Here is a 24,203-nt window from a genome sequence, read left to right as displayed (position 1 = left end):
GGCTTGGAGACAGTCAGGCTACAACTTTTCTAGACAATCTGTTTCACTGTCACAGATACCAAAGGAAGCCTTATACAGGCGATGGTGACAGATTCCCGAGTCTAAATAACGAAGCATCTTTTTTGTCTGTTTAACTAAGGAAACTGAGGCTGGAGACATTAAGCAACTTGTGCAGGGGCACACAACTCATGTGGGGATGGTGTGTGGCCATCTGGATAGAGAGAAATTGTCTTAAGTGCTGAGCATGGCATGGAAGGGCATTGTTGCAGTAGGATTCCTAAGTTCCTACTCTCCACTTAAAAAACTATGCTCATGAGTCTCTCCAGGTTGACTCAAAGAGCATTCCATAAGTCGGAAAGAACTGAGTTCAAATCCCCCCTCAACTGCTTTACCACTCCTGACTTGTGGTTCCCTCTCCGAATTGACAGTGACGACAGGGCTACCTCCCAGGATGGGTGGCAGCTAAGGCCATTAGTCCTTATAAAGTATTCAGGGCCCGACGTCACTGCCATTTGTCACCCTCATCGACCTAATACAGTTATCAAGGAGAACCACCCTTATTCCTGGGGCACCTTCCTCAGGGCTGGAGAGTAGGCATCCCTCCCTGACAGGAAACAGTCCCTCCCAGGTGCCACCAAGAAGAGTGTTTATAAAAAGGTGAAGACTGGCTTCCAGGGACTACTTTGGTGGTAAACAAGAGCAGGCAAGAGCTAATAAAATTTCAAATTAGCCATGACTTTTCATGGCCCTTCAATTGTGCTAGCTGATTTAATGGTCAACGTCCCTGCTCACTGGGATTGAATAATGGAGCGTCTCTGCGGAGTTATGGATGCGGCCACTGAAGCTGTCATGCTCACGTCAATAGCAGAATGCAAATAACCCTCTGCTTGGGCTGTAATTATGTGTTTAAGCAACATCTGATGAGGGCAAACGGAAAAACGTGTGATGAAACCTGCCTATGGCAGGAGAGGGTGGGTGCTTTGCTAGGCAGTGGGGGGACCTGGAAGCTAGAAGACAAGCCAAGGTTAGCATCTAAAATAATACTGAGGTGAGAGACACAGGGTGGTTCTGTAAATTCAAGGTCAAAGGGGAAACTACCCTGTATTAGTACCTACTGTGTACCCAACACTGTTAGATTTGGGGATGTAGTGCTCCATAGTTTATTATGGGATGGAAACGTACATAACACTCCTATCATCTGCATAAGAAACATGGGAAGCTGGCCAAGCAAAATGCCTCAGTGGGTGAAGGAACTTGCCACCAACCCTAACAACCTGGGCTTGATCCTTAGGACTCACAGGGTGGAAGGAGAGATTCCCATGGTTGTCTCCTTAGCTCTACATGCACACTATGGTACATGCTTTTACACACACACACACACACACACACACACACACACACACACACACCTGAAGAAAATGTAATTTTCAAAAGAGAGAAAGATGTAAGAATCTGAGACCAGATAGTTGAAGTGACTTCTCCAAGGTCATCTGACATCCGATCCTCAGGTACTATACAGAAAATGGGAGGAAAAAAAGTGGAAAAAAAACACAACAACAAAAAAGGGATGATTAGCCAGGAATGATTGTCCCTAATTTACTTAGGGGGCATGGGAAACTGGGATTGGGCTCAACCAACAGGCTTGGCCGTTTGACTAAAGATAAGTTCCTTAAGCACTGTTTACTCTGCCATGAACCATCCTAGAAGGGTTGGCCAGAGGCGACTCAGCCAGTGAGGTGAGAACTGGGGCTAGCCAGTGGGTATACTGTCTTACGGATGCCATGCCCCAGGTGCGGATTCTACACCGTCAACCCTAGGGAAACGGGAGTGAGGTGGGTGTGCCAGCATTACCCCCACACTATTGGTGAGGACACGGTATTCCGAGAGATTGAACTTGGCAAGTTGTCTGGGGTCAGTCTTACAGACAGTGCTGAGAAATAACCTTCAGTCTCCATGCCTCATGATCCCACCGTCATATCATACTGCTGAATTTGGTTGACTGAAGATATCATCTTCTGACTTTTACAGACTAGCATCTCACGGTATCTCCTGCTTCGGTCATTGATTGTTTATCTGGCTTTGTTGCTGCTGTTATTCATGTAACAGTCATGTTTTAACCATGTCTACTAAGTGCTAAGGGCACAGCAGAGATGACCAAAGCACATCTGTGACCAGGGGGGCAGAAAAGTGTTCCAGTGTCACACAGCTCATAAGTAGGCAAGCTGGGATTTGAACCCAGGCAGGACATGTGTCATCTCTGCCTCTAACATATACAGATGTGACTCTGGAGTTTTTCTAGCCCACGTTGTGGTCACTGTCTTCTGATCTCTAGGTTTGATACCCATCCTAAACTGTTATTTGGGGACTATAAAAGTACCTTGCAATAGTAAAGCCAGTTTGTAACCTGGGATAATTTTTGCATTTTTGGAAAGTTCGACAAGCTGTCATAGTTTGGGGGTCCTGAAGCTATCCATCTATGTGGTAAACAGAACTCCCTACAAATGACAGCTCACAGAAGGCAGAGCTGGGCCTCTGAAGGTCTGAGGGCTGTGCCTGGAGCTGCACGATCCCACAGCTGGTGGAGATGCTACAGTTACAGGGCCTTACCACCCGTTCTTCTGCCCAGAGCCAGGTGGTCCCCAGGTCTCAGATGTTGTCCACTAAGTCTCCCAAAAGCATCTACTGGCCATTCTCCATCAGCGGGCCACTCTGACCTAAGCGGCTTTATTTCTCCTCTGTGCCGCCTCAGCACCGCCATGCTTCCTATCCGGCCTGTGAGTTTTAACAGTGTGCCTCAAATGAAGTCACCCGCTATTTCAAGCCTGTAGGGGTACCTATTGCCTGAGGGCAAAATTCCAGCCCACGAACATGAACTGAACAGCCCAGCACAGCTGCTCCAACCAACACTGCCGCCTCATCCCTTGCTACTCCCCCCAAACACCAGCGTTTGGGCTTAGCATCTCTGATGGCTGTGCATTCTCTCTCCTCTGAGCTTTCCCATCAACTCTTCCTGCTATTGCTTTAGAAGAGGAAAAACAATGCACACACCATATGCTTACTTACTTAATATGTGTATCACCTCTTAGACTGAAAGGCTGGGGCCAGAAGTAGCTGAGGTACCTGGGTCTTCTTGTGCTCAGAAAAAAAAAAAAAAAAAAAAAACCTTGGCTTATGTCTGCATTTGAAGTTTGCCAGTGAAGGAAAGCTAGGCTAAGATGGCTGATTGGACATAGCGGTCTAAACTCTGTGCTCTGTCGCCCCTGCAGATGGTTTGGTGGACTGCATGGACCCTGACTGCTGCCTCCAGCCCCTCTGTCATGTCAACCCGCTGTGCCTCGGCTCCCCTGACCCTCTGGACATCATCCAAGAGACACAGGCCCCTGTTTCCCAGCAGAACCTTCACTCCTTCTACGACCGCATCAAGTTCCTCGTGGGCAGGGACAGCACGCACGTCATCCCTGGCGAGAACCCCTTTGATGGAGGGTGAGTCCATGGGGCTCAGCTCCACCAGCAGCTCTTGCGGGGAGATTGAGTCATGTCTGGGTGTGAGCAGCCTGAGAGGGTCGGTGGGCCCTGGAGGTTCTAATGTGTTTGCGGGAGAGGCGAAGAAGCAGCCTCCGGTACCCACACTGACAAAACTGCTGTCCAAGGGCTTCCGAATTATGAGCAAAGCTCTGGCGCTCCCGCTGGGTGATAGATGGCGAGAGTGAAAAATCAAAGGTCTGAGGAGAATCTTGGATCAATACCCACTTTGCAGTCAGCTCTTTCTGATCCTGTGGTCTCCACGTGAGCTGAAGGGCTTTGACACCGTTTGCCCTCAGAGCTGATGGAAGGCTTTACTAACCTGGAGGCAGGGACCACTGCGGCACCCCAGGCCACATGGCCACGCATTCTTTGTTTGACAGTTGTGTCATCCCTTGGATATTTCCTCACTGAGACCCACTGTGTGTCAGCCAGTCCAGTGCTAGGATGACAGAAATGAGTAGCACAGACGGTCTGCCTGTTGGTTATTTACTGTCTACTGGGCTATAAAATGAATATAGTTATGATATGCTTGGCCAAAAAATATGTGACAAGGACCACAAGGAACACAGAGGAGGTGCTCTTGGGCAGGAGAATCCAGGACATGAGTAGGCGAAACAAGTCTGTTTTGTTTTGTTTTGTCTTACCTTGTTTTGTTTTTCAAGACAGGGTTTCTCTGTGTAACAGCCCTGGCTGTCCTGGAACTTGCTCTGTAGACCAGGCTGGCCTTGAACTCACAGAGATCCACCTGCCTCTGCCTCCTAGGCACTGGGATTAAAGGTGTGTGCCACCACTGCCTGGTGAGAAACAAGTCTTAAAGATGAGAGACAGTGAAAGAGAGGAGACTCAGAGGAGAGAGAGAGTTCACATAAAAGCATGAGGCATGGCAGGATCTGGGAGCCAGCAAAAGATGGCACTGTCTGCTCTGCTCTGCTCTGCTCAGGGCATTAAACTAATACAGCATTCAGAAAGAAAGATGTATAATAAATTCTCTGGAATGTCTTCCAATACAGTGATGCTTTGTGTGTGCACAGCTTACACTGAGTCAGCACAGTGGATCCAGAAGTCACTGATCATGTGCCTCTGTGTTCAGGACTTCTGTGCCAAGGGGTCCCCATCCTAAGGAGAAAGTGGGAAGCTATGAGACTGTGGGAAGGAGGAACCAACGGCTTGGGTAGAGATGGGTGTGAGGTCCAAGGGGTCTCCTGTCTGTGGATGTCTGAGTGGATAGTGGTGATGTCACCAGGATGAGGATCTAAAGGCAGGACCAGGGGGGTAGGAGGAAAGCGATGGCTTCACCTTGAGCAGAGAAAGGGTAAGGAACAGATACAGTGTAGAAAGGGACCCAGGAGGAAGTGTCTGTTGCAGTTTAAAGACATTCTGGAGATGACACAGTGGTTGGAGTTCAAAGCTCTTGCTTTGGGAAGAGTTTACATCAGGCAGAAGGTGAACCAGTGAACACACAGTGCTAGCTCCAGGAGCAGATGTAAGGGTGGAGATGCAAAGACTCCAGAGCCATGAGAGACTCTTCCCACTGTGCCCCGTGGGCAAGTCCTCACGGGGAGTGGGAGGGACTCTGGGACATGAGAAAAGTGAAAGGAGAGACGGAAGTACTCTGTGCCCAGAGAGGGGGTCATAACACACAGCAGCATTCAAAGGGTCGCCTCTTTAGAGGTGTGGGTGTCTAGTGTTGAGGAGATGGTTCATTCAGGAAAGTGCTTGCTGCAGAAGTCTGAAGGACTGAGTTCCGACCCCCAGAACCTACATACAACGCTAGGCACCAAGTCACGCAGCTGGAACTCAAGGGCTGGGAAACAGACAAGCAGATCCTCAGAGTTTGCTGGCCAGCCATTCCAGCTGAAATGTCAGACTCCAGGTTCAGTGATAGACCCTGTCTGGAAAAATAAAGTGGAGAGCATAGAAGACCCAAGCCCACCCTCACTTCCACAAGCTATCACACGCACACACATGTACCACTTTCGTGGATACATTAGAGGGCACATTCTTAAACATATCCCAAAAGGGATATAGTGGCTTTTCCACATGCACAAGTCCAGTCACATGCTAGAGCTAGGAACAGCAAGAGTGAGAAAAAAAAAAAAATGACATTTCTTGGCCAGAGCTGCTGCTTTTGTTTCTAGGCAGGAAGCTGCTGCTATCTTATTCAATTGTGTGATTTTGTATGTATGCTTGTGGGCCTTCCCCTGGCGTGGGTTCTTTTAATCAACTGCAGATATAAATAATATTCCTACCAAGGAAAATGGTACTTGCTCAGCCTTTCATGACCGGCCCATATGGCATCCGATTAGGGCTACGGTTTGTCGGTTGCCTGTAGCTGTTCTGTTTAGGGAGTGCCCTATTCATGCCAACCTGCTCCGTGCCAGCAGGAACACGTCCCCCGGGGTGTCCTCCTGGTTACCTGCTGAGCCTGCTGCACTAGGAGAGGCTGTGGGACCTGCCCTGGGTTCTCAGCACTTCTTCTCCAGTACCGAAGGCTTGTGCGGACTTGAGAAGCCTGTGCTAGTGGAAGATCCAGAGCTAACCTCTACTTGAGCTCCTGGCTCTGCCACCCCTGTGTACATGGCTCTGATGAGGGACTCAGTAAAATGAGTCATGCCAGTATCTGCTGCCCCTCTGGTCTGTGTGCTCCAGGCAAGTCCTGCATCTCACGCATGTGAGCACTCAGTAGTTAGTTGCTCAAGGAATGCATGTACACATAAATTGCCTTGAAGAATGAAAAATTAAAAGGGAGAAAGGAAAGGGAGAGAGGAAGAAGCAGAAAGAGAAAAAAGTGGAGGGGAGGGAGGACAGATGGACACATTACATATTTTACTTGGTTTTATACAGAGGATTCAGGGTCCAGCAGGGCTGAATCACCTGCCAGACACCACACTGCAGGTGAGGAGCAGAAGCTAGAGAAGACAGCTCCCAGGTCCTTGTTTACACATCTGTTACCTTCAGTTAAATTACAGACACTTGGAAGGCAGAGACTATTCATCTCTCCAAACCTGTGACACTTCAAGAAGGGCCTGGGATATGGTATTTGTTCTACAAATGAGTAGATAATGGAAGGTTTTAAAATGTTAGTATGAAATCCCTCTCTCCTGGCATTTTGCCTGAATCAGTTTGCCCCCGCTACTTGCTGATCTAGATTCAGAAGAAATAGCCATCAATCACCACGGGTCCCCAAACATCCCTCTGTCAAATAAGCCTGGGTGACTGGTCATCAGAAACACTTAAGCATCAGGTGCCTACTCCATGGTCTCAAATGGGTCCAGAGGTATAACTTCTTTGTGCAATTGGGATGAAGTGGAGTCTGCTACCCAGCTCAAGTTGTTGCTTTCTTTCCTCTCATGTGAGAGGGTGGTGTAAGTGTTTCCTTCCTGGCTTTACCGCAAACCATGAATGTGTGAAATAAAGTAAATATTTCATCGCAGCCATAAAAAAAGATTAAAATAAAGGATCTGCTTAGGGAGTGCCCTATTCGTGCCAGCCTGCTCCATGCCAGCAGGAACATATCCCCTGAGTCTCCTCCTGGTTATGGGCTGAGCCTGGCACCTAAGAGATCAGTAGATGGTGGCTTTTATAGTGCTAACATATCACAAACTAGCACAAGCCTTGCAGTTAAGACAGACCTGGGCTGAAGGGCAGTTGCATCCTTTTCCCTGCTCTATGACCTTGGGGAAAAACTGTTATGCTTCCAGAGGTCCAGTCTCTTCATCTGAGAGACGGGGGAGCCACATGTGTGTCAGGGGGTTGGTTGCCTGGGGAGAGAAATGGAAAAGGGTACCCAAAGGCTCAACCCGAAGCACCTGCCACCCAGACACACCTCGGATAATTACCTAAGGGCGCAATGACAGAGGCGATGGTGTGAAGAGCTGCCAGCTCCACTTTCTTAACTGGAAGCAAAGCTTGAGAATCAACTGCTCTCCAGAAAAGTCCAGCTGCCATAGAGGGAGAAATGGGCTTAGATTGCTGGATCACTACCTGTGGCAGATAAGAAAAGACTGTGTTCTGGCCAGCCAGCTGACACTGGGATCCTTGTGAGTGAGGAAGCCAATGACACTCCTCCAGGGTGCCGCTGATGCGCGGGCCTGCCTCAGTGCCCATGTATAACAATAACAGGCCTGTGCCTAACCCACACCCTGACACCCCGTATGCTGCACTCCAGTTGCCTAGTTTGACTAGGACTCCATTCCACAGCTTCCAAGAAGCAGACGGTCATCCCCACAGCACTTGGGAGTTCTGTAGGGATGGCAGGCCTCAGAAGGATAACTTCTCTGCTCTGCAGATTCACTGCCATATGTCAGGCCCAGGGAGATTCAAATTGAGGGTTCAAGGCTACTGCTTGGAACTCGATGAACCCCTATGAGTGATGGAAATAAACAACCCACTCCCATAGTACAGGCCTCTCTGCAGCAGCCGCCCCATGCCTGCTATGAAGAAGCAGGAGAGTCCTCAAAGAGATTCGTAACTCAAGAAGCTACACGACAGGGGTAGCAGTCTCGTGCTTCTGTGCAGTACCCCATAGGGTGCCAGAAGTAATGGAATATGGAGGGGTGGGCCACAGTTCCTCAGGAAGGGAGGTTGGACTTCATAAAAGAAACCACAGTGGCGTTTCAGAGCTGAGGCAAAAGCATTTCAGAAAAGACTGAAGAACAGGGAAGGCCTCCCTCCGCCTCCTGTTGAAGTTGGTTGGCTTTGGGTCAACAGATACCTATGAGAATACCTTGAAGGGAGGAAAGGTTTGCTTTGGCTCATGGTTTAGAGGTCTCAGTCCATGGATGGCTTGCTCCATCACTGTGGGCCCGTGGTGAGACAGAACCTCAGTGTGCAAGAGCGTGTGGCCGAACAAAACTGCTCACTGCATGGTAGCTAGGAAGCAGAGAGAGACTGAGGAAGGGACTTGGGACAGTGACCCCAAGAATGTGCCTCTCAGTCACCTCTTTTCCCTAAATAGACCCCCACCTCCTGCAGTTTTCGCCATCTGAATCATGCGGGCAATTATTATGAGTCCATCAGTAGATGCATCCATCAATTAGGCCAGAACCATTGTGAGCCAGTCACCTCTATGAGCCTTCAGCATCTGTTCCCCTTAGGAAACACCTCCTACCCAACAGTAACACCATTCATCTGTGTCACAGAGCCCAACACAATGCTAAGCCACGTGTTTAGCATAGGCTTAACCAAGACAGTAGTCCTGACACTCTTCCACTACAAGTATTATGACCTTACAAAGTGATCGAGCTGTAAAGAACCTCAGGCCATCCACATACAAGCCTGGACATCACCATCACCAGGTGAGGTAGTTTAAATACCACTGTCCTCTCTGACCAGGATACCAGGACCACCAACTGCCCTTACCTGCCATCGTAGGTGAATATTATGAGGGGCACTTGCTAGTGAGACTTGAGTGAGAGAGAAGGAGCTACTGAGGTCTCAGATGGAAGAAGGGTCTCCAGCTGTCCAAACAGAAAGAAAATACGACATAGACTATGGAATGTGGAATCAGACAGCTAAGAAAGGGACAGCAGGCTGCGTATCTTCTGGAAAGCCTCAAGGCAGAGTCATTTCCTCTTCTGGCTATGCAGATGTCTGAGCGGGACTAGGAAGGTTGGAAAGCTGGAGGTAAGGCAGCTATCACCTCCATGGTTACAAGAAGATGGACTGACAGAATAAGCACCCAAAGCTATTTGCATATAGGTTGAGAATATATTTGAGAACCCTGTCTAGGTCTGAGAAACAAAATGACATTGAAAGTCATGCTGGTTGCCAGCGCAGTCAGCAGATGGATGTGGACAGGATGCTACAAGACTCAGCTGATAGGACATGGTGAAAACAGAGGGGAAAGACCCAAAATGGCAAGGGGTGTGAGAGTGTGTGGGTGTGTGAGCATGTGTGTACATGAGAGTGTGTGGGTGTGTGAACATGTGTGTACATGAGGGTGTGTGGGTGGTGTGTGTGAGCATGTGTGTACATGAGAGTGTGTGGGTGTGTGAGCATGTGTGTACATGAGAGTGTGTGGGTGTGTGAGCATGTGTGTACATGAGAGTGTGTGGGTGTGTGAGCATGTGTGTACATGAGGTGTGGGGTATGTGTTAGAGTGTGTGTGTGAGCATGTGTGTACATGAGGGTGTGTGGGTGTGTGAGCATGTGTGTACATGAGGGTGTGTGGGTGTGTGAGGTTATGTGAAATGTGTGTGTATATGTGTGTTTGTGGATATGTATGTGTATGAATGAGTGTGGATGTGTGTGTGTGATGCAGGGAAAGCTGTATTACTTCCTGTGGGTTTCAGTCACACAGCAGTTAGAAATGCATGCTAGATTGAGGAACCAAGATGGGGAACAGCATGAGTTTCCAGGGTAATCAGAAAATAGAGGATTTTAATGGAGCTGGAAGATAATTATGGTCACATTCTTTAGGAGGCATGCTCTAACATTTGAAATCAAGATGGGCTTAGGAAGTCAAGTAAATGAGCATGGTAAGCACAGAGGTCCTGTGGGAGAAAGGAGACACATGGTAGATGGGAACCAGAAAGGGGATGTAAAGGCAGGGACCCAGAAAGATTCACAAACCATGTGAAAGCATTGTGTCTGACTCAAGACTCAAAGTCAGCTCTAATCAGAGGGGAAATAACCATTATGTCTCTTAAGCCTTCAAATTTTCTTCTTTACCTTTATGTAGAACCCTAAGTTTTCAGAAATTTTAAACAAGAGAGCTTACAAGAAGAAAAGGTAATGGGGAAAAAAGACATGGTCATATATGTGATATCATTTTGACCAGTCTACTGCCAAACATAAACTACACCCAAGTGTTGGTGCCACCGAGTTACAGATGGGCCTTCACTCCCCATCTGAGACTCCTGCCCCCACCTTTGTCCCAGGTCTCAGACAGCCACCAAGATCCTCCAAGAGGCTGAGGCATGGGGATCTTCTAATGAACTTCAGATAAACACCAACTTCCTGACAGCTGGCCTCGGAGTGAATTTATTATTGAATTACATTCCTGCCTGCTCCTTCACAACAAACTGAGCTGACAGGCTACCCCATCAGTTACCAAAAAGGGAGGGGAAAAAAAAAAGGAAAGAAAGACAATGATAAATTACCTACTGGAAGATGGAAAAAGATAAAGATCCTGCTTCCTCCAAAATGTCAGCCGTAATATATTATTCATGTTGGTTTTTAAAAATCCCTCCCCACATTGAAATGAATGTTTATGATGATAAAGCAACAAGGTGGATTCAATTGAGGATGCAGGCAGCAGCGTCTCCCATCATCCTGATGAGCAGCTAACAACTCCTCCTCGGCCACTTGATCATCCCTTTATTGATTTCAAAAGGAATTACCATCTCTGTTTGCTTTGCAGCTTAAGCATGTTCCCCCTTGTCCATCACAGGAAGCATTAGCAGAGGAGGCTGTGGTGATGCAGAGACATTCAGTGTACTGGGAGAGGGGACCTAGATCAAGCTCTTGGGCAGTGAAACAAGTAACCTTGGACAAAGGAGACTCGTTCTTCTCTGTACCAAGAGGCTCCTGATTCCCACTAGGTTGTTTTGAAGACTCAGTGAGATAAAACACCCAGAAACCCAACTGCTGTTTGAAGCTGATATACAGAAATAACACAAAACCTTCACCAGAGTGTGCTCTTTGTCAGGCGTTGCCAGAAATACTTTCTATAAGTAGTGATGTGCATAACTCTCCACCTCCAACTCCCAAACCATGGGGCAGAGGGACTCAGCTGGCGGCCTTTGTTTTAGAACTTGAAAAACCAAGGCACAGAGAAACCGAATCAGGAGGTCAAGGTCATAGACTTGTAAATGGTAGAGGCATCTGTTCTCTCCTGAATCTTGTGTGTTCCAAGTTCAGCCATCTTCAGTTCAAAAATCTCTCCAGCAAGATGCTGCTACACTCGACATCTCCAGCTGGCTCCAACTAGTTCGTTATGCCACACAACATAGCACAACACACAAAGAAGCTTCACGCTACTGAGCACTGGCTCAGAGCAGCCCGGCTTGGGCCTGGAGCCCAGCCTCCTTTAAAAGCAGTGTGACTGTAGACACATCTCTTACAGACTTTGGATAAATTGTGGTTGGTGCTGGAAAAATCCCATCCAGTCAGCAGGAGCTCACAGAAGACAGTTTAAGAGTTTGTACAAGTCAGGCATATAAATCCACTTAAAGTGCCTTATGCAGTGCGGTGATTTACATAACCAAGAGCAGCATGGAGCAGCAAACACTGTACGGCAGGGAGAGCGTGCAGTGAGTATTTGCTACCTAGATCCCTACTGAGTTTCCCAATGCCCTGAATACCAGCTATTTTCTTTGAATAACCAAAAAGAAAAAAGAAGTTGTAGATTCTCTCCCGTCAGCTAACATTTCCTTTGTCTGTTTTCACACTATTCCTCAAACAGTAAACCTGAAACCTAATTTCCTTTCTGACATTGTTGTCAAGTTTTTGAATTAAGGGGTGCAAGCAGAAGCCAAGTGAACCACTGAGGGCCAGGGATCCCCTCCCCACCTTGGGAAGAAGTTTCAGTGCTTTCTGCCTGGGGTCCCTAAACTCATCCCCATCCAGGTCAAGTGGCTCAGGGTCCTCTGACACCACCCTCCCCTTCAGTAAGAGAAGCATCACATCCCTTGAATCAGTAAATAATTGATTAAGAGCTTACGCCAGGCCACTCATTCAAATTCTAGGACAGCCTCTTGGAAGATGATTTTCTTTTCCTCCTAAAAATGAGCATCAGCCATGCCCAGTGCTGGGAACAGAGTGTGAGAGAAATGTGACTGGCCCCATCTACATGGAGTTTAGCCCACTTTGGGAATAAGTGTGACTTGTTTTCTACAGAAATCACCCAGCAGGCCAGGAATGGTGGCCACTGCTTGGTAAATGCTCTGACTGAGCCTGAAAGATAAGCAGGCAGATTTCCAGGGAGCAAGGTCAGTGGAAGACAATAAGAATAGCTCAGAGGCAAGAGAAAGCATTGTTATGAACCCCATTAAATTCTGCAGCCACCTGTTCTGACGTCTGCTTGAACTGAGTCACATGGCACCAGGTAAAAACTATTAAAACTCTTTGGAAAAACAAAACCTCCAAATACATGTTGGACTCTGTTTTAAACCAGATTAGGGAAAACTTCAGGACACTGAAGTCCTGAAAGGATGGAGGTTCAAGGGTGGGGTGTCCAGAGTCAACTAGTTACCAGATCATAACAAGGAGCTGTGGCTTCCTGACCACAGTTCTTTCTGCTCTTCTCCCTTGAGTGACAGCTGAGGCTGCTTCTTTTTATCTGTTCCATTCTGTTTGACGGAGGGCTGGGTAGCAATCCATCTGTTGTCCCTCCAGCAGATTCTTCTCTCCATCCCAAGCCTGGCCTCTGGCCTCAGGAAGCAGTCGGGCAGATCTCATTGCCACCAGCAAGGGCACCTTGTTCAGGCTCTGAGTGTACAGTTGGACTGATGCCATTGTGTGTGACACCAGCCCTGCTGGCCTGCCAGGAGCGCTGCCTCCTGGCAGGGTTCACCCAGCCTAATTGCTTGTTTTGTGTCCCAGCTGCCTGACATATGCTAATTCCATGTGTTGACACTCTGATAACAGGGACGCACACACTAAGGCATTTCAAAATGGCTTTTGTGAGCTCTAGCAAGTAACCAGGAACTGGGATTCATACACCTCAGTAACTCTAGCACCTAGCACAGTGCCTGGCTCATTGGAGGCAGCTGGGATTTTTGTGACTGTAGATATATGACACAGCAGTCGCCATAAAGATTCAGAAGTGATGCTGGGCGGTGGTGGTGCATGCCTTTAATCCCAGCACTTGGGAGGCAGAGCCAGGCGGATCTCTGTAAGTTCGAGGCCAGCCTGGGCTACCAAGTGAGTTCCAGGAAAGGCGCAAAGCTACACAGAGAAACCCTGTCTCGAAAAACCATATATATATATTCAGAAGTGAGAACTAAGCCAATCGAGTTAATATCTGGGTGACCTTGAGCCAATATATTCTCTCTGAGTTTCAAGTTCTTGGTCATTATTCACTTAACAAACAGGAGGCTGCATCCCATGCTTGCCCTTCCTAGTGGAAGTGAGTCACAGTCCCAGACACGTGAGGCAGCTTTGTAAAGGCGAACGGTGTAATCGTGGGACAATCAATGCCATGGAGAAATAATCATAAGTTCTAGAAGTGCTCAGAGGAAAGGATATTAATTACACCAGGAAGAGTTGATGACGGCCTTACTGGAGTGCTGATAGTGTAATAGACCCTAAGGGTGACTAGAAAGTAATACCCCCAACCTCCATTGTCCCAAGAAAGTGACCAAGAGGAAAGAAAGAGACATTGTCCTAGCTTGCTTTCTATTTCTGTTTATAAAATGCTGTGACCAAAAAGCAACTTGGGGAGGAAAGGGTTGATTTGGTTTACATGCCCCGATCACAGTCTATCATGAAGGGTTTGAAGGCAGGAACTCAAGGCAGGAACCTGGAGGCAGGAGCTGATGCAGAGGCCATGGAAGGGTGCTGCTTGCTGGCTTGCCCTTCGTGGCTTGCTCAGCCTGCCTTGTTATAGAGCCAAGGACCACCAGCCCAGGAGTGGTACTGCCTACGGCGGTCTGGGCCCTCCCATATCAATCATTAGTCATGAAAATGCCCACACAGAGTTGCCTATAGGCCAATCTGATGGAGACATGTTTTCAGTTGAGGTTCTGTCTTCCAAGAGAACCCCAGTTCATATATCCAATTGGAAAAACAAACGAACAAACAAACAACTAGCACAGGTTTGCCCTGAGCTAGCTGGGAAGCCTGGAGTAACAATGATTCTCACCTTCATCAGTGGTTTCTTGCAAGGTAGAGTTTTTACAGTCCAAGAAGCAGCTGTTGTATCTTAGCCCCAGTCACAATACCAAGCCTGACCTTCAGTGTGAGGTCAATGTCCCAGGGGAATGCAAACACCAACCCATTTGAGCTCATAAGACCTGATTATTAGCCTGGTGATGGTGGCCCATGCCTTTGGGAGGCAGAGGCAAGTGGATCTCTAAGTTCATGACCAGTTCATGGCTGGTCTACAGAGTGAGTTCCAGGATAGCCAAGACTACACAGAGAAGCCCTGTCTTGAAAAACAAAATGAATCAAAAGCAAAAACAAACAAAAAAACAGACAAAAAGAACTGAAAGAACCAATTATTAAATGTTTAGGAATTTGGTAGGCTGGTTGCTAAACAGCCATTAATAAAGATTAAACTGTACTGTGTTAGAGATATGGCTGGTCTCCCAGAGGACCCAGGTTTGATTCCTAGGACCCACATGGTGGCTCACAACAGTCTATAACTCTAGTCCCAGGGGATCCTATGCCTTCTTCTGACCTCCACAGGCACCAGGCATGCATGTGGTACACAGACATACACACACGTAAAATAAAATTTTCAATTTAAATTAAAAAACCTAAACTATATAAAATTGAATTATATTAAAGGGTTACAAATACTCAAAACTTATCACTTTTTAAGTTTTTATTGTATTTTATAATTATCATTGCTTTTAAGCTTATTTGAGACTAATGTAACCCTGTCACAGAAATATTACATAATAGTATACTACTGTGCACTTCTTCCCAACTCTGTATTCAGTGGCATCATGTCGGTAGCTTGAATTCAGCGGTGATGGGAGTATTTATACCACAGGAATAGGTAAATACTACAAATTACAACTGCTCCAGTCCCTCCCCCTCTCCCTTTCCTATTCTCTTTCCCTCGCACTCTCTAATCTAGCCTTAAACATTGACCAATACCCCACTGGCAGCATCCATTGAATAACTGCATGAAGGAAGCAATCATTGGGAAATCTAGCACTCACATCTTTTCAAACCTCCCTAGACAAAGCACATGGCACGAAACACATACAGAGGCCTCCACAAAGTGACCTCCCCGTCTCCTTTGTTGCGGGGAAGTCTTAATGTTAAACAGGGTTTTCTTGACAACTGAAAACTGTGGTTAAACAGAAAGAGAATGGAAGTGTTTTCCTCTAGGATTTGGTTTCTGAGCCAAATGCCTGTCTTGCCATGAGGCCTCAGTGGCCTGGAGGGGCTTGGCGAGTCCACTTAATCTTCTCCAGAATCCAAAGCAGTCCGCAGGAGCCTGCACCGACATCACATCTGCTCTGGTTTGCTGGACAGAGACTAAACGATAGCCAAATGGTGCTGAGTTAACGTTTCCCAACGACCAGGAAATCCCCCAAAGAGCAATCAATCAGAGGATGCTGGTCCGCATGCGCATGGGGTGGGGGCAGCCAGGGCAGCCCCGTGAAGGAAACCACCCTCAGAGGGCTGCTTACCGTCCAGGCAGAATCCAAAGGTACTGTGCATGTCAGGAGGCTGGAGAGTAGCCAGGACCAGGCGCTGAGATCTGTTAGTAATTCACTAGAAGGACAAAGTTCCAGCAATACAAAATTCAATTGTCCTCCATTAAAGAAAGCCTCTCTCAGTACCAGCTGAATGCAATTGATGGAATAAATCCTTCCCATTAGTGGAAAGATAATTTCACATAAATACATTGAGAGACCTTCGGAACAGGACTGCAAGTCTTCGCTGAGCCTCGCCTGCTTAACTGGTTTGCCATGTAATTGCATTTAGACCAAGGGCCTCCGAAGGAAACCACTGACTGAATTAGCACTAGCCAGATTGTGCAGAGTGAGGTGAGGTGAGGTGGGGGGGGGGGGGGAGGCTTGTAGTGCATTGTGGGTAGTTGTTGTTGCCTTCAGAAAGGACAAGCTGACACTAGTGAGACCAGCTGCTTGCAAGCCTGGTGTTAATTGCTTTTCTCATCAAACAGAGAAAAGCTTATCACTTGAGGGAAGTAAGGATCTGGGTGCCTAATAAAGATGGGATGGAGTTGGAGATTATTTTCCCCCCATAAATGCCCACAGACCTTATCAGTAGCTCTTCCATAGGCCAGAAGAAAAAAAGGGGGGATTCCTGATGCAGGGGAATGGAGAGGCTGTGAGTAACAGCACCTGCATTTTTGCCTGAGACCTGTCACCAATGGCTGTGTGCACAGGGCCTGATGTCTCAGAGCAGTCACTGGAGAGTGAATTCACTCACACCGACATCCCACCCACTGCTCATGGAAATGTAAGGCCCAGAGTCCAGCCACCTTCTACTGCTACCTTCCTAGTGGCTCAGACAAATAACAAAGTAGCTCCTCCTTATTAAAATGAAAGGATCCTGCAACTTTCCGGATGGTTCCTTCAGAGGCCCCCCAAGTTTCCTTTGGGACAACCCAGAGGAAGGAGGAATTCTGTCACCATTGCATCTAGGGCAGGTCTTCTTTTTGGTTTTTTCCTACTTTGAGGTCCTTGGAAAATGCCATCTATAAAATGATTCTATTTCGGAAATATGTGCAAACCGTCACTCTAGATGACGGCAAATAGTCCCGTTCACTTGCTCAATACCCGTTGTTTGTTTGTTTGTTTGTTTGTTACTCTGATTGAATACTTGCTGGTTATGGTCCAGGCATTGCACTATGGTGAAAGCCTTGCCATGCCCTCAGCCTGAGATACAGGTGGAGAGGAGAGGGATATGCAGTTTGGCAAGGTACCGAGGAATCTGTGTGAGGTTTTGAGGGAGTGAGGTATGAGTTCTGAACAGGAACATCAAGAAAGTTTTCGAGGAGCGATGTCCTTTGAAGTGGGTGTTGAGAGACAAGAATGTTGGGAGGCACATGCAGAAATGACATTTTAGGCAGATGGGAAAACATCACACACACACACACAGAGTCACCATACAACATTCTCCTGGCAAATGCAGGAAAAGCACATGGTTTGCTGTCTAGAGTACAGGGAACAAGTAGGAGTGAGGGCTGGGAGTGGGGACGGGTTCCCAAGGAGACACCCCAAGGGGATGCGATCATCTATTCTTCTCTTTCTAATGCCGGGTGGAAGGAAGTACACCCCTCCATCCCGATCTCTTTTTGTGTCCTCACTTTCAGTAACATGATGGTGGTCATTGTCATTTACTCTGTACCAAGACAAAAACCAAGAGAAAAGAAACAAAGAAAGATGAGGCTCAAAGACCTGTCACATACCCACACAAGTTCAGAGATGTAGCAAGTAGCGGAGCTGGGATTTGAACCCAGGGCACCTGACTCTATAGTCCCTTCGTAACTATACTGTGTTCTTCACTGGGATCAGCTTTCTCTCCTTACATCACATAATAGCCTTAGAAAAACAACGTTGGGGTGAGAAATGTGAAAACATTTCCCCAGAGTGATTATCTCAAGGACACGTTGATACCTTGAGAGGTGATAGATATTATCAGAAGTGAACACCTGGGGCTCCTGGATGTAAGGTGTGTCTAAATGACCAGCCTTCTGGCTATGACTTCTGGGGGTTCCCTGCTGACCATGAAAGGTATTTCATGCTGTTCCCGCTTCTCTTCCCACAGGCATGCATGTGTCATCCGTGGACAAGTGATGACATCAGATGGGACCCCGCTGGTTGGTGTGAACATCAGTTTCATCAATAACCCACTCTTTGGGTACACAATCAGCAGGCAGGATGGCAGGTAGGAGACCTTCTGTGGGCCAGGGAGAGTTGGGGCCTGTGGTCTTGCAACACAGCTGCCTCTGGGTTGATCATGTGGACAGAGGGTCAGACTTGGACCCAGACAGCCTACATCCTAACACCCAGCTCTGTGACTGATTGTCTTTTGTGACCTGTGCCTGACTCTGACCTCTGTCACTTGAGCTGTAGACTAAGCCTGACCTTCCCATGAGGCTCTCACGTAAACACAGGGCTGCTTAGCCTTATCATCTTTTCAGTGAGTCTTCATAGGCCTTTCAATTCCCCTGAGAACTATCAACAGTATGAAGTAGAGCTAGGGTTTCCTTGATGGCCCTGGATCTCCCCAAATGACTAGAGTAGGCTTGGGCAAAGAGTGCCTCCCCAACCCTCAGCCGCTTCATCATAGCATGACTGTAACCATGTCTGCCTCATAAACCGGTCGTGAGAATTAGGAGAATGGATAGGACAGTACAATGGATGAGGAACTACACAGAAACTGTTAAAAAAAAAAAAAAAAAAAAAAAAAATAAATATACATGTTTAATAAATCATGATTTCCTGCCACACACTAGGATTCACTTCCTAATGTGACACATAGTAAGCAAATAAATAGTGGATGTTGAAATTACAAATTATGATGAATTATTGAATAATGAGGAGCTAGTAGCACAAATATTTTAGAAAAGAGAAGGCAAGTGGACTATTTAGCCCGTCAATGGTGCTAAGTCCTCTATTTTTAATGAAATCAGGTGGTGTCAGTCCATCTGGCTGAGCGTAGGCCCATACGGTTGATTCTTCACTCTGAGTTAGAAATTATGCTCCAGCCTGATTGATTTTAGCACCTCTTTAATCCAATATCAGATGTGAGCATGTCCCAGCCGAGGTGATAATGAATCAGGACTCATCTGTTTGGAGACATGTGTGCCTCTTAGACAGCTTGGCAAGCTTGGTGTGGGGCGTCTTCCCTCCTCCGTGGCAGTGGGAAGGGCCCAGCTGGAAGAGGTCTGTGCCAGTCCCCAGGGAGCAAACTGGTCAGGCCAGGCCACTGCTCCCTGCCCTGCACATTTCTGCCCAGAAGCCCCTCAGCAGACCCACCAGGATAGGAAGGAGCGTCCCCTATTCACTATGTCTGTCTTCGGGTCTGGGATAGTACAGAAATGGCAGCTGTGGGTATCCTAGGCATGGATATTCTTAGAGCGCTCCCACCCACAGGGGAACAGTCATCAAAAGTGGAGCTTTTCCAGACTGCTCTTTTTGCCACCAAACTTACCACATGAAAGAGCAAACTGTCAGTGGGCACCTCTGGGCTTGCTTGGACTAGGTCCATGAAACATGCCATCATAATCCTATATGTGGCGACCTCAGCAATCACCTATTCTTTAGCTCCCCAGGCTACGATTTCCCTGGTTGTGCTATGCTGGCCATATCTCCTGCTTCTCGAGGATATTAAGTACCCAAAGGGAGGTTTCCCGCATCAGTCTCCCACACTGTGACGTGGTCAGAAATGGTGCAGCTTAGAACGTGCATTTCAAACCAGTTCTTAAACATGCACTGTGGGGCTAAAGTGCTCTTTCCAACACTGTGTGTGAGCAGGGAGCATTTGGCCCACTCCCCTCCTCCTTTCCCTGACTCGGTTTCTCTTACCCTGATACATAGGAGAAGCCACGAGATAAAGATAGGCAGGAGGTGAGAATGAGTGGAGATGCCCCGAAGGCCTAGGCTGCGTCTGAGTCGCCTGTGTCATCTTCGATCTCCAGGCAGCATCATGACTCATGACACTCTCACCAGTTCCCCACCCACCTCACACACACACACACACACACACACACACACACACACACACACACACACACGACTTCAAATTTTAACAGTAGTTCATACACAGAAAATAGTAACAGAAAAATTACCCGAAAAGATCATTTAAAAGATGGAAATTACAAGTCATGAAGAAAAACTAAGAGAACTCTTAACAGGGGGAGCAGGTCAGGCTCATTGACTTGAAACGTGGGGTTGTCTTGAATGTGATGCCCAGGAAACGTGAGGGACCCTGGACTTCCATCCATCACCCATCTAGCTAATTAGTAACCCTGCCAAGTGATTATGACGGTCAGCCTAATTTTACAGATAGAGAAACTGAGGCTTGGAAGAGTGGTATAACTCACCTGTAATATAAGCAGTGGTGCTTGGACCAGCGAGAGTGGGCTCCATCTGAGAACCAGGCCTCCCCTCTGGGCTCACATTCACATTCACATCCACAACAGGGTTTCCCTGCCAGATGAGCAGGCCCGGCCTCAGCCCATTGCACTCATCTCCTGGCATGGCCAGCTGCCCTGGCCTGCTCACAGCCTTGAAGAGAAATCTTTCCATGCTTGTCGTCCCCTCCCTCCCTACAGGCTGCCTCTCCTGAGCAAAGCCTGTGAGCTTGGCCAAGTTTCTGTTTGGTTGTCAGAAACATTCTGGGAAAGTGCAGATCCTGACTAGTTCTGTGACAAGAATGTCAGCCTGTCAGTGTTTCCCCCAAAACTGTGGGCATTCTCCTGGACAGCCGCAGCCTGGACTCCTAGACAACAACAGATACCCACCCTGGTGTTTCTCCATCATCACTTCCTGAAGGACGGTGGTGTCCCACTTCTAAAGGTTAGCATAGAAAGGGCCCTGAGAAGCCAAGTATGTGGAAAGTTCCCGCAGAGAGAAGAGTGTGTCTTTGGAGTTTGAGGACCCACAACTGGGAGTGTCGTCTCCCATGAGCAGCTGCCTCTGGGACAGATGGTTAAATGTCAGAAGGAAGGAAAAAACAGCTGGAGCAGTGGTCACAGCCATGCAGAATAGCGTTTGTCAAGGCAATGATGACATCCTTCACGGAGGGGTCTCACCCGACGACAGAGGTGATCAGAGTTGACTTGTGTCAGTAGCCAAAGTAAGCGGGGACTCAGAGCATTTGACAGTCAGTTTAGAAGCAGTGGTTGTTGCTCGAATTTCTAAAGGTCTTATAATGAAAAACTCGGAGCAAGATATTAGGGTAAATGCTGAAAGATCAGAGAGACAAGGAACAAGCCATAGCCACCACTTCTTACCTCACCAACTCCTCAACCTGAAAAAGCCTCAGCCAATCAATAGGCCTCTAGCCAAATGAGCTTCCTCAGCCGAAAAGCTCTAGTTCCTGTCTCCTCACGCCTTATATACCTTTCTCCGCTCACCGTATCACTTCCTTTTTAGTGCTGGGATTAAAGGCATGTAACTTCCCAAGCAAAGGCATGAGAGCTCAGGTGCTGGGATTAAAGGTGTGTGCCACCACTGCCTGGCTCTGTTTCCCTCCTAGTCTGAGTCAGTCTCATGGAGTCCGGGGTGGTTTTGAACTCACAGAGATCCAGATGGATCTCTGCCTCCTGAGTGCTAGGATTAAAGGTGTGTGCTACCACTGCCTGGCTTCTCTGTTTAATCTAGTGGCTTGTTCTGTCCTATCATCTTCAGGCAAATTTTATTAGGGTACCCAGTATATCACCACAAGTGGCAGTGTCTCTCATGTATTCATTCTATAGCCTAAGGGCTAGACCTGTCCCTGGAAGGGCAGAGAAATTGATGGCTCAGGCACTGGAGCAATTGCAGTGTACTGCAGTGTGGGCTCTTGGGAGTCTCCATGGTACAATAGACCCTAGGAGGGAGCTAGAATTCCGCTTGAGCAAGGCCTTGTAGAGAAAGGACTATGGGCTTTGCAAGTGTACCCTAGTTGGGTGTGATAGCACATACATGAAATCTCACATCTTTGAGGCTGGAACAGAAGAACTGAGTTGAAGACCAGCCTGGTCTACATAAAGAGACTCTGTCTCAAAAATAAAACCGTAAAGCTAAATGTACCTCCTGAGAAGACCTTGTCCAAGGAGATACTCCAGTAGAGGCTAGCTGGCAGACGGAGCCACTGGTCTCAAATCATCAGAGCAGGTAAAAACAAGCCCAAGCCATAAGAACTAGGATGAGGGAGACCCAGATGTGCTACAGAAACTGAAGCCCTAATGGTCAGAATTACCCAAAGATGGGCCTGTCCTCCTGTGGCTGCAGCAATCCAAGTATGAAATTAATGGTCCTTTGACGGGGACTCAGTAGAAGTGACCAGCCCATCACACCGGGAGAGACTTGGGAACACGATTCCTAACTCCCCTCCCAGGGGCTCAGCTATTCCATGACTTCAAACTATCTTTTTAGGAAAATAACAAAACTCCAGGCCTGACTCCTGCACACCAAACACAGGACCTGAGGTGACAGCCAAGCCTTGTTCTCGGCTCAGCAGACAATCAATCCTACAGGATGTGCACCACACCTTGATTTCTAGTCCCTGTGTGCACAGCCTGAGCTCCCCCGGCCTCTGAGCATGTATCTGTAGAACAGAGGCTAACACCCCTAGAGAACTGGCAATTGAAAGAAACATCAAGGTATGCAAATGGGGACTCACACTCCTTGGACTTCCAAAACTGAAAGGTGTACACCCCCACAGTTTATCAGGGCAAGCGCCTGGCAAGCTTTCTCTGCAGGTGGTAGGACTGAGGCACCAGAACCCTACAACTACTAATATGTTCTGGCAGGGGTGAGGTGGGTCCTATCTGAGAGTAAGAGAAAGTAAGGAGGATTTTGCCTACATGCTCCCACACAAACCTGAAACAAGAGGTCCAGTGTAAAGCTGTCTGAGGCAGTGAAGGGCTGGAGAGCACAGAGCCGTGAACAGAAGCTGAGCTACTGGCTCGGGACACACAGTCACGGTGATTTCGTCTCAGCCAGGCACTCAGGCTTCCATCTCCCCTTTTGCTTACAAGACACCGTGGTTCAATTTGCACAGTTTCAAACTGCCTGGCCACTTAGGACTTGAGAACAATCCATTTGAGAGACAGCCAGATGGCCCAGTGGAGACGGCGCTTCTGTGCAAGCATGAGGATCTGAATTCAGATCTTCACCACCCCCATGAAAGCTGGGAGGAGAGACACGTGGGTCCCAGGGATGTACTTACCATCCAGCTAGTCCAGACAAAACTGTAAGATTTGGGTTCAGGAAGAGACTTGTCTCAGTGTCCAGGCATGGTGGTGCACACCTTTAATCCCAGCACATGGGAGGCAGAAGCAGGAGAATCTCTGAGTTCAAGGACAGCCTAGTCTACATAGTGTGCTCCAGGACAGTCAGGACCATAGACAGACTCTGCCTAAAAATTTTTTTAATTTTAAAAGAGAGATAGGGGAGAAAGAGATGTATCAAATAACAAAAACAATAATAATAATGTACAGAAACAATTGAAGAAGACACTCATATCAGCTTGTTTTTTATGTTTGTTTGTTTATTATTTTTTGTTTTTTTCAAATTAATAAAATAGAAACTTTATTAATCTTTTTTCATATCCTTAAAATATGAAAAACAAAGCAAAAAGTTTAAAAACCAGTTTTACATATGTACATGCTAACAATGGTTTAATACATTTGCAACTATATAAAATACATTTTACAAAAGATTTATAGCTTTTGCATACATAAAATTAATTAAATAAAGCATGTATTTCTATGATCTAACAGTGCAATATGCACATACTGAGGAAAAAATACTTATTTCTGAGTGACAATGTTGTAATTCAAAATCAGAAAGAGTCCCATGATAATGCAGTGTTTAAATAACCCTAATTCTAACACGCTGAGACTGGATCTCCACTTCTATTTCTAATCAGGGCCTTCATCTTTCTAGTGAGATAATGTTAGATCTCACTGCCAAAAAGCTTAGTCCAGAAAAAAGCTTTAACAACCAAACTCCACTGGAATCAAAAACTTGAGATTGCATGCTCCTTCCTAATCATAACATGGCCAGCAGACCATAACTTTGCTTTGTTGAGAGGACAGTGAAGATATTTAAGTAGGTATCCATTGGTTCAAAACAAACTCAACCACATCTAACTAGTCTTTAACAAGTCAAGAATGTGTCCGAATATCAGGCTTTTCTTTACTTGCAATTCCAAATTTTTAAGTGAACTAGTATCAATGACTATGACCACTTCTTTTACGTTTATAACTGCATACACACAAATACACACACAAAAATTAAAGCCTCAAAGCAAATTCAAGTGAGGGCTTGAACATGATCCATAGTATCAAACAAGGACAGTTGTGCTGATGT

General features: G+C 47.1%; 1 protein-coding gene across 1 annotated transcript in view; it reads left to right on the top strand.

Moving 5' to 3' along the window:
- Tenm4 (teneurin transmembrane protein 4) overlaps positions 1-24,203 on the top strand; it is a 2,730,446-nt gene that overhangs the window by 2,641,751 nt on the left and 64,492 nt on the right. The window contains 2 exon segments of the mRNA XM_037206447.1: positions 3,267-3,483; positions 17,944-18,063. Coding sequence (XP_037062342.1) covers positions 3,267-3,483; positions 17,944-18,063 — 337 coding nt within the window.

This window comes from Peromyscus leucopus, chromosome 1, assembly GCF_004664715.2.
Source record: "Peromyscus leucopus breed LL Stock chromosome 1, UCI_PerLeu_2.1, whole genome shotgun sequence".
Taxonomy (NCBI): Eukaryota; Metazoa; Chordata; class Mammalia; order Rodentia; family Cricetidae; genus Peromyscus; species Peromyscus leucopus.
The sequence above is the reverse complement of the archived record's forward strand: the minus strand, read 5'-3'. Positions and strand labels throughout refer to the sequence as shown.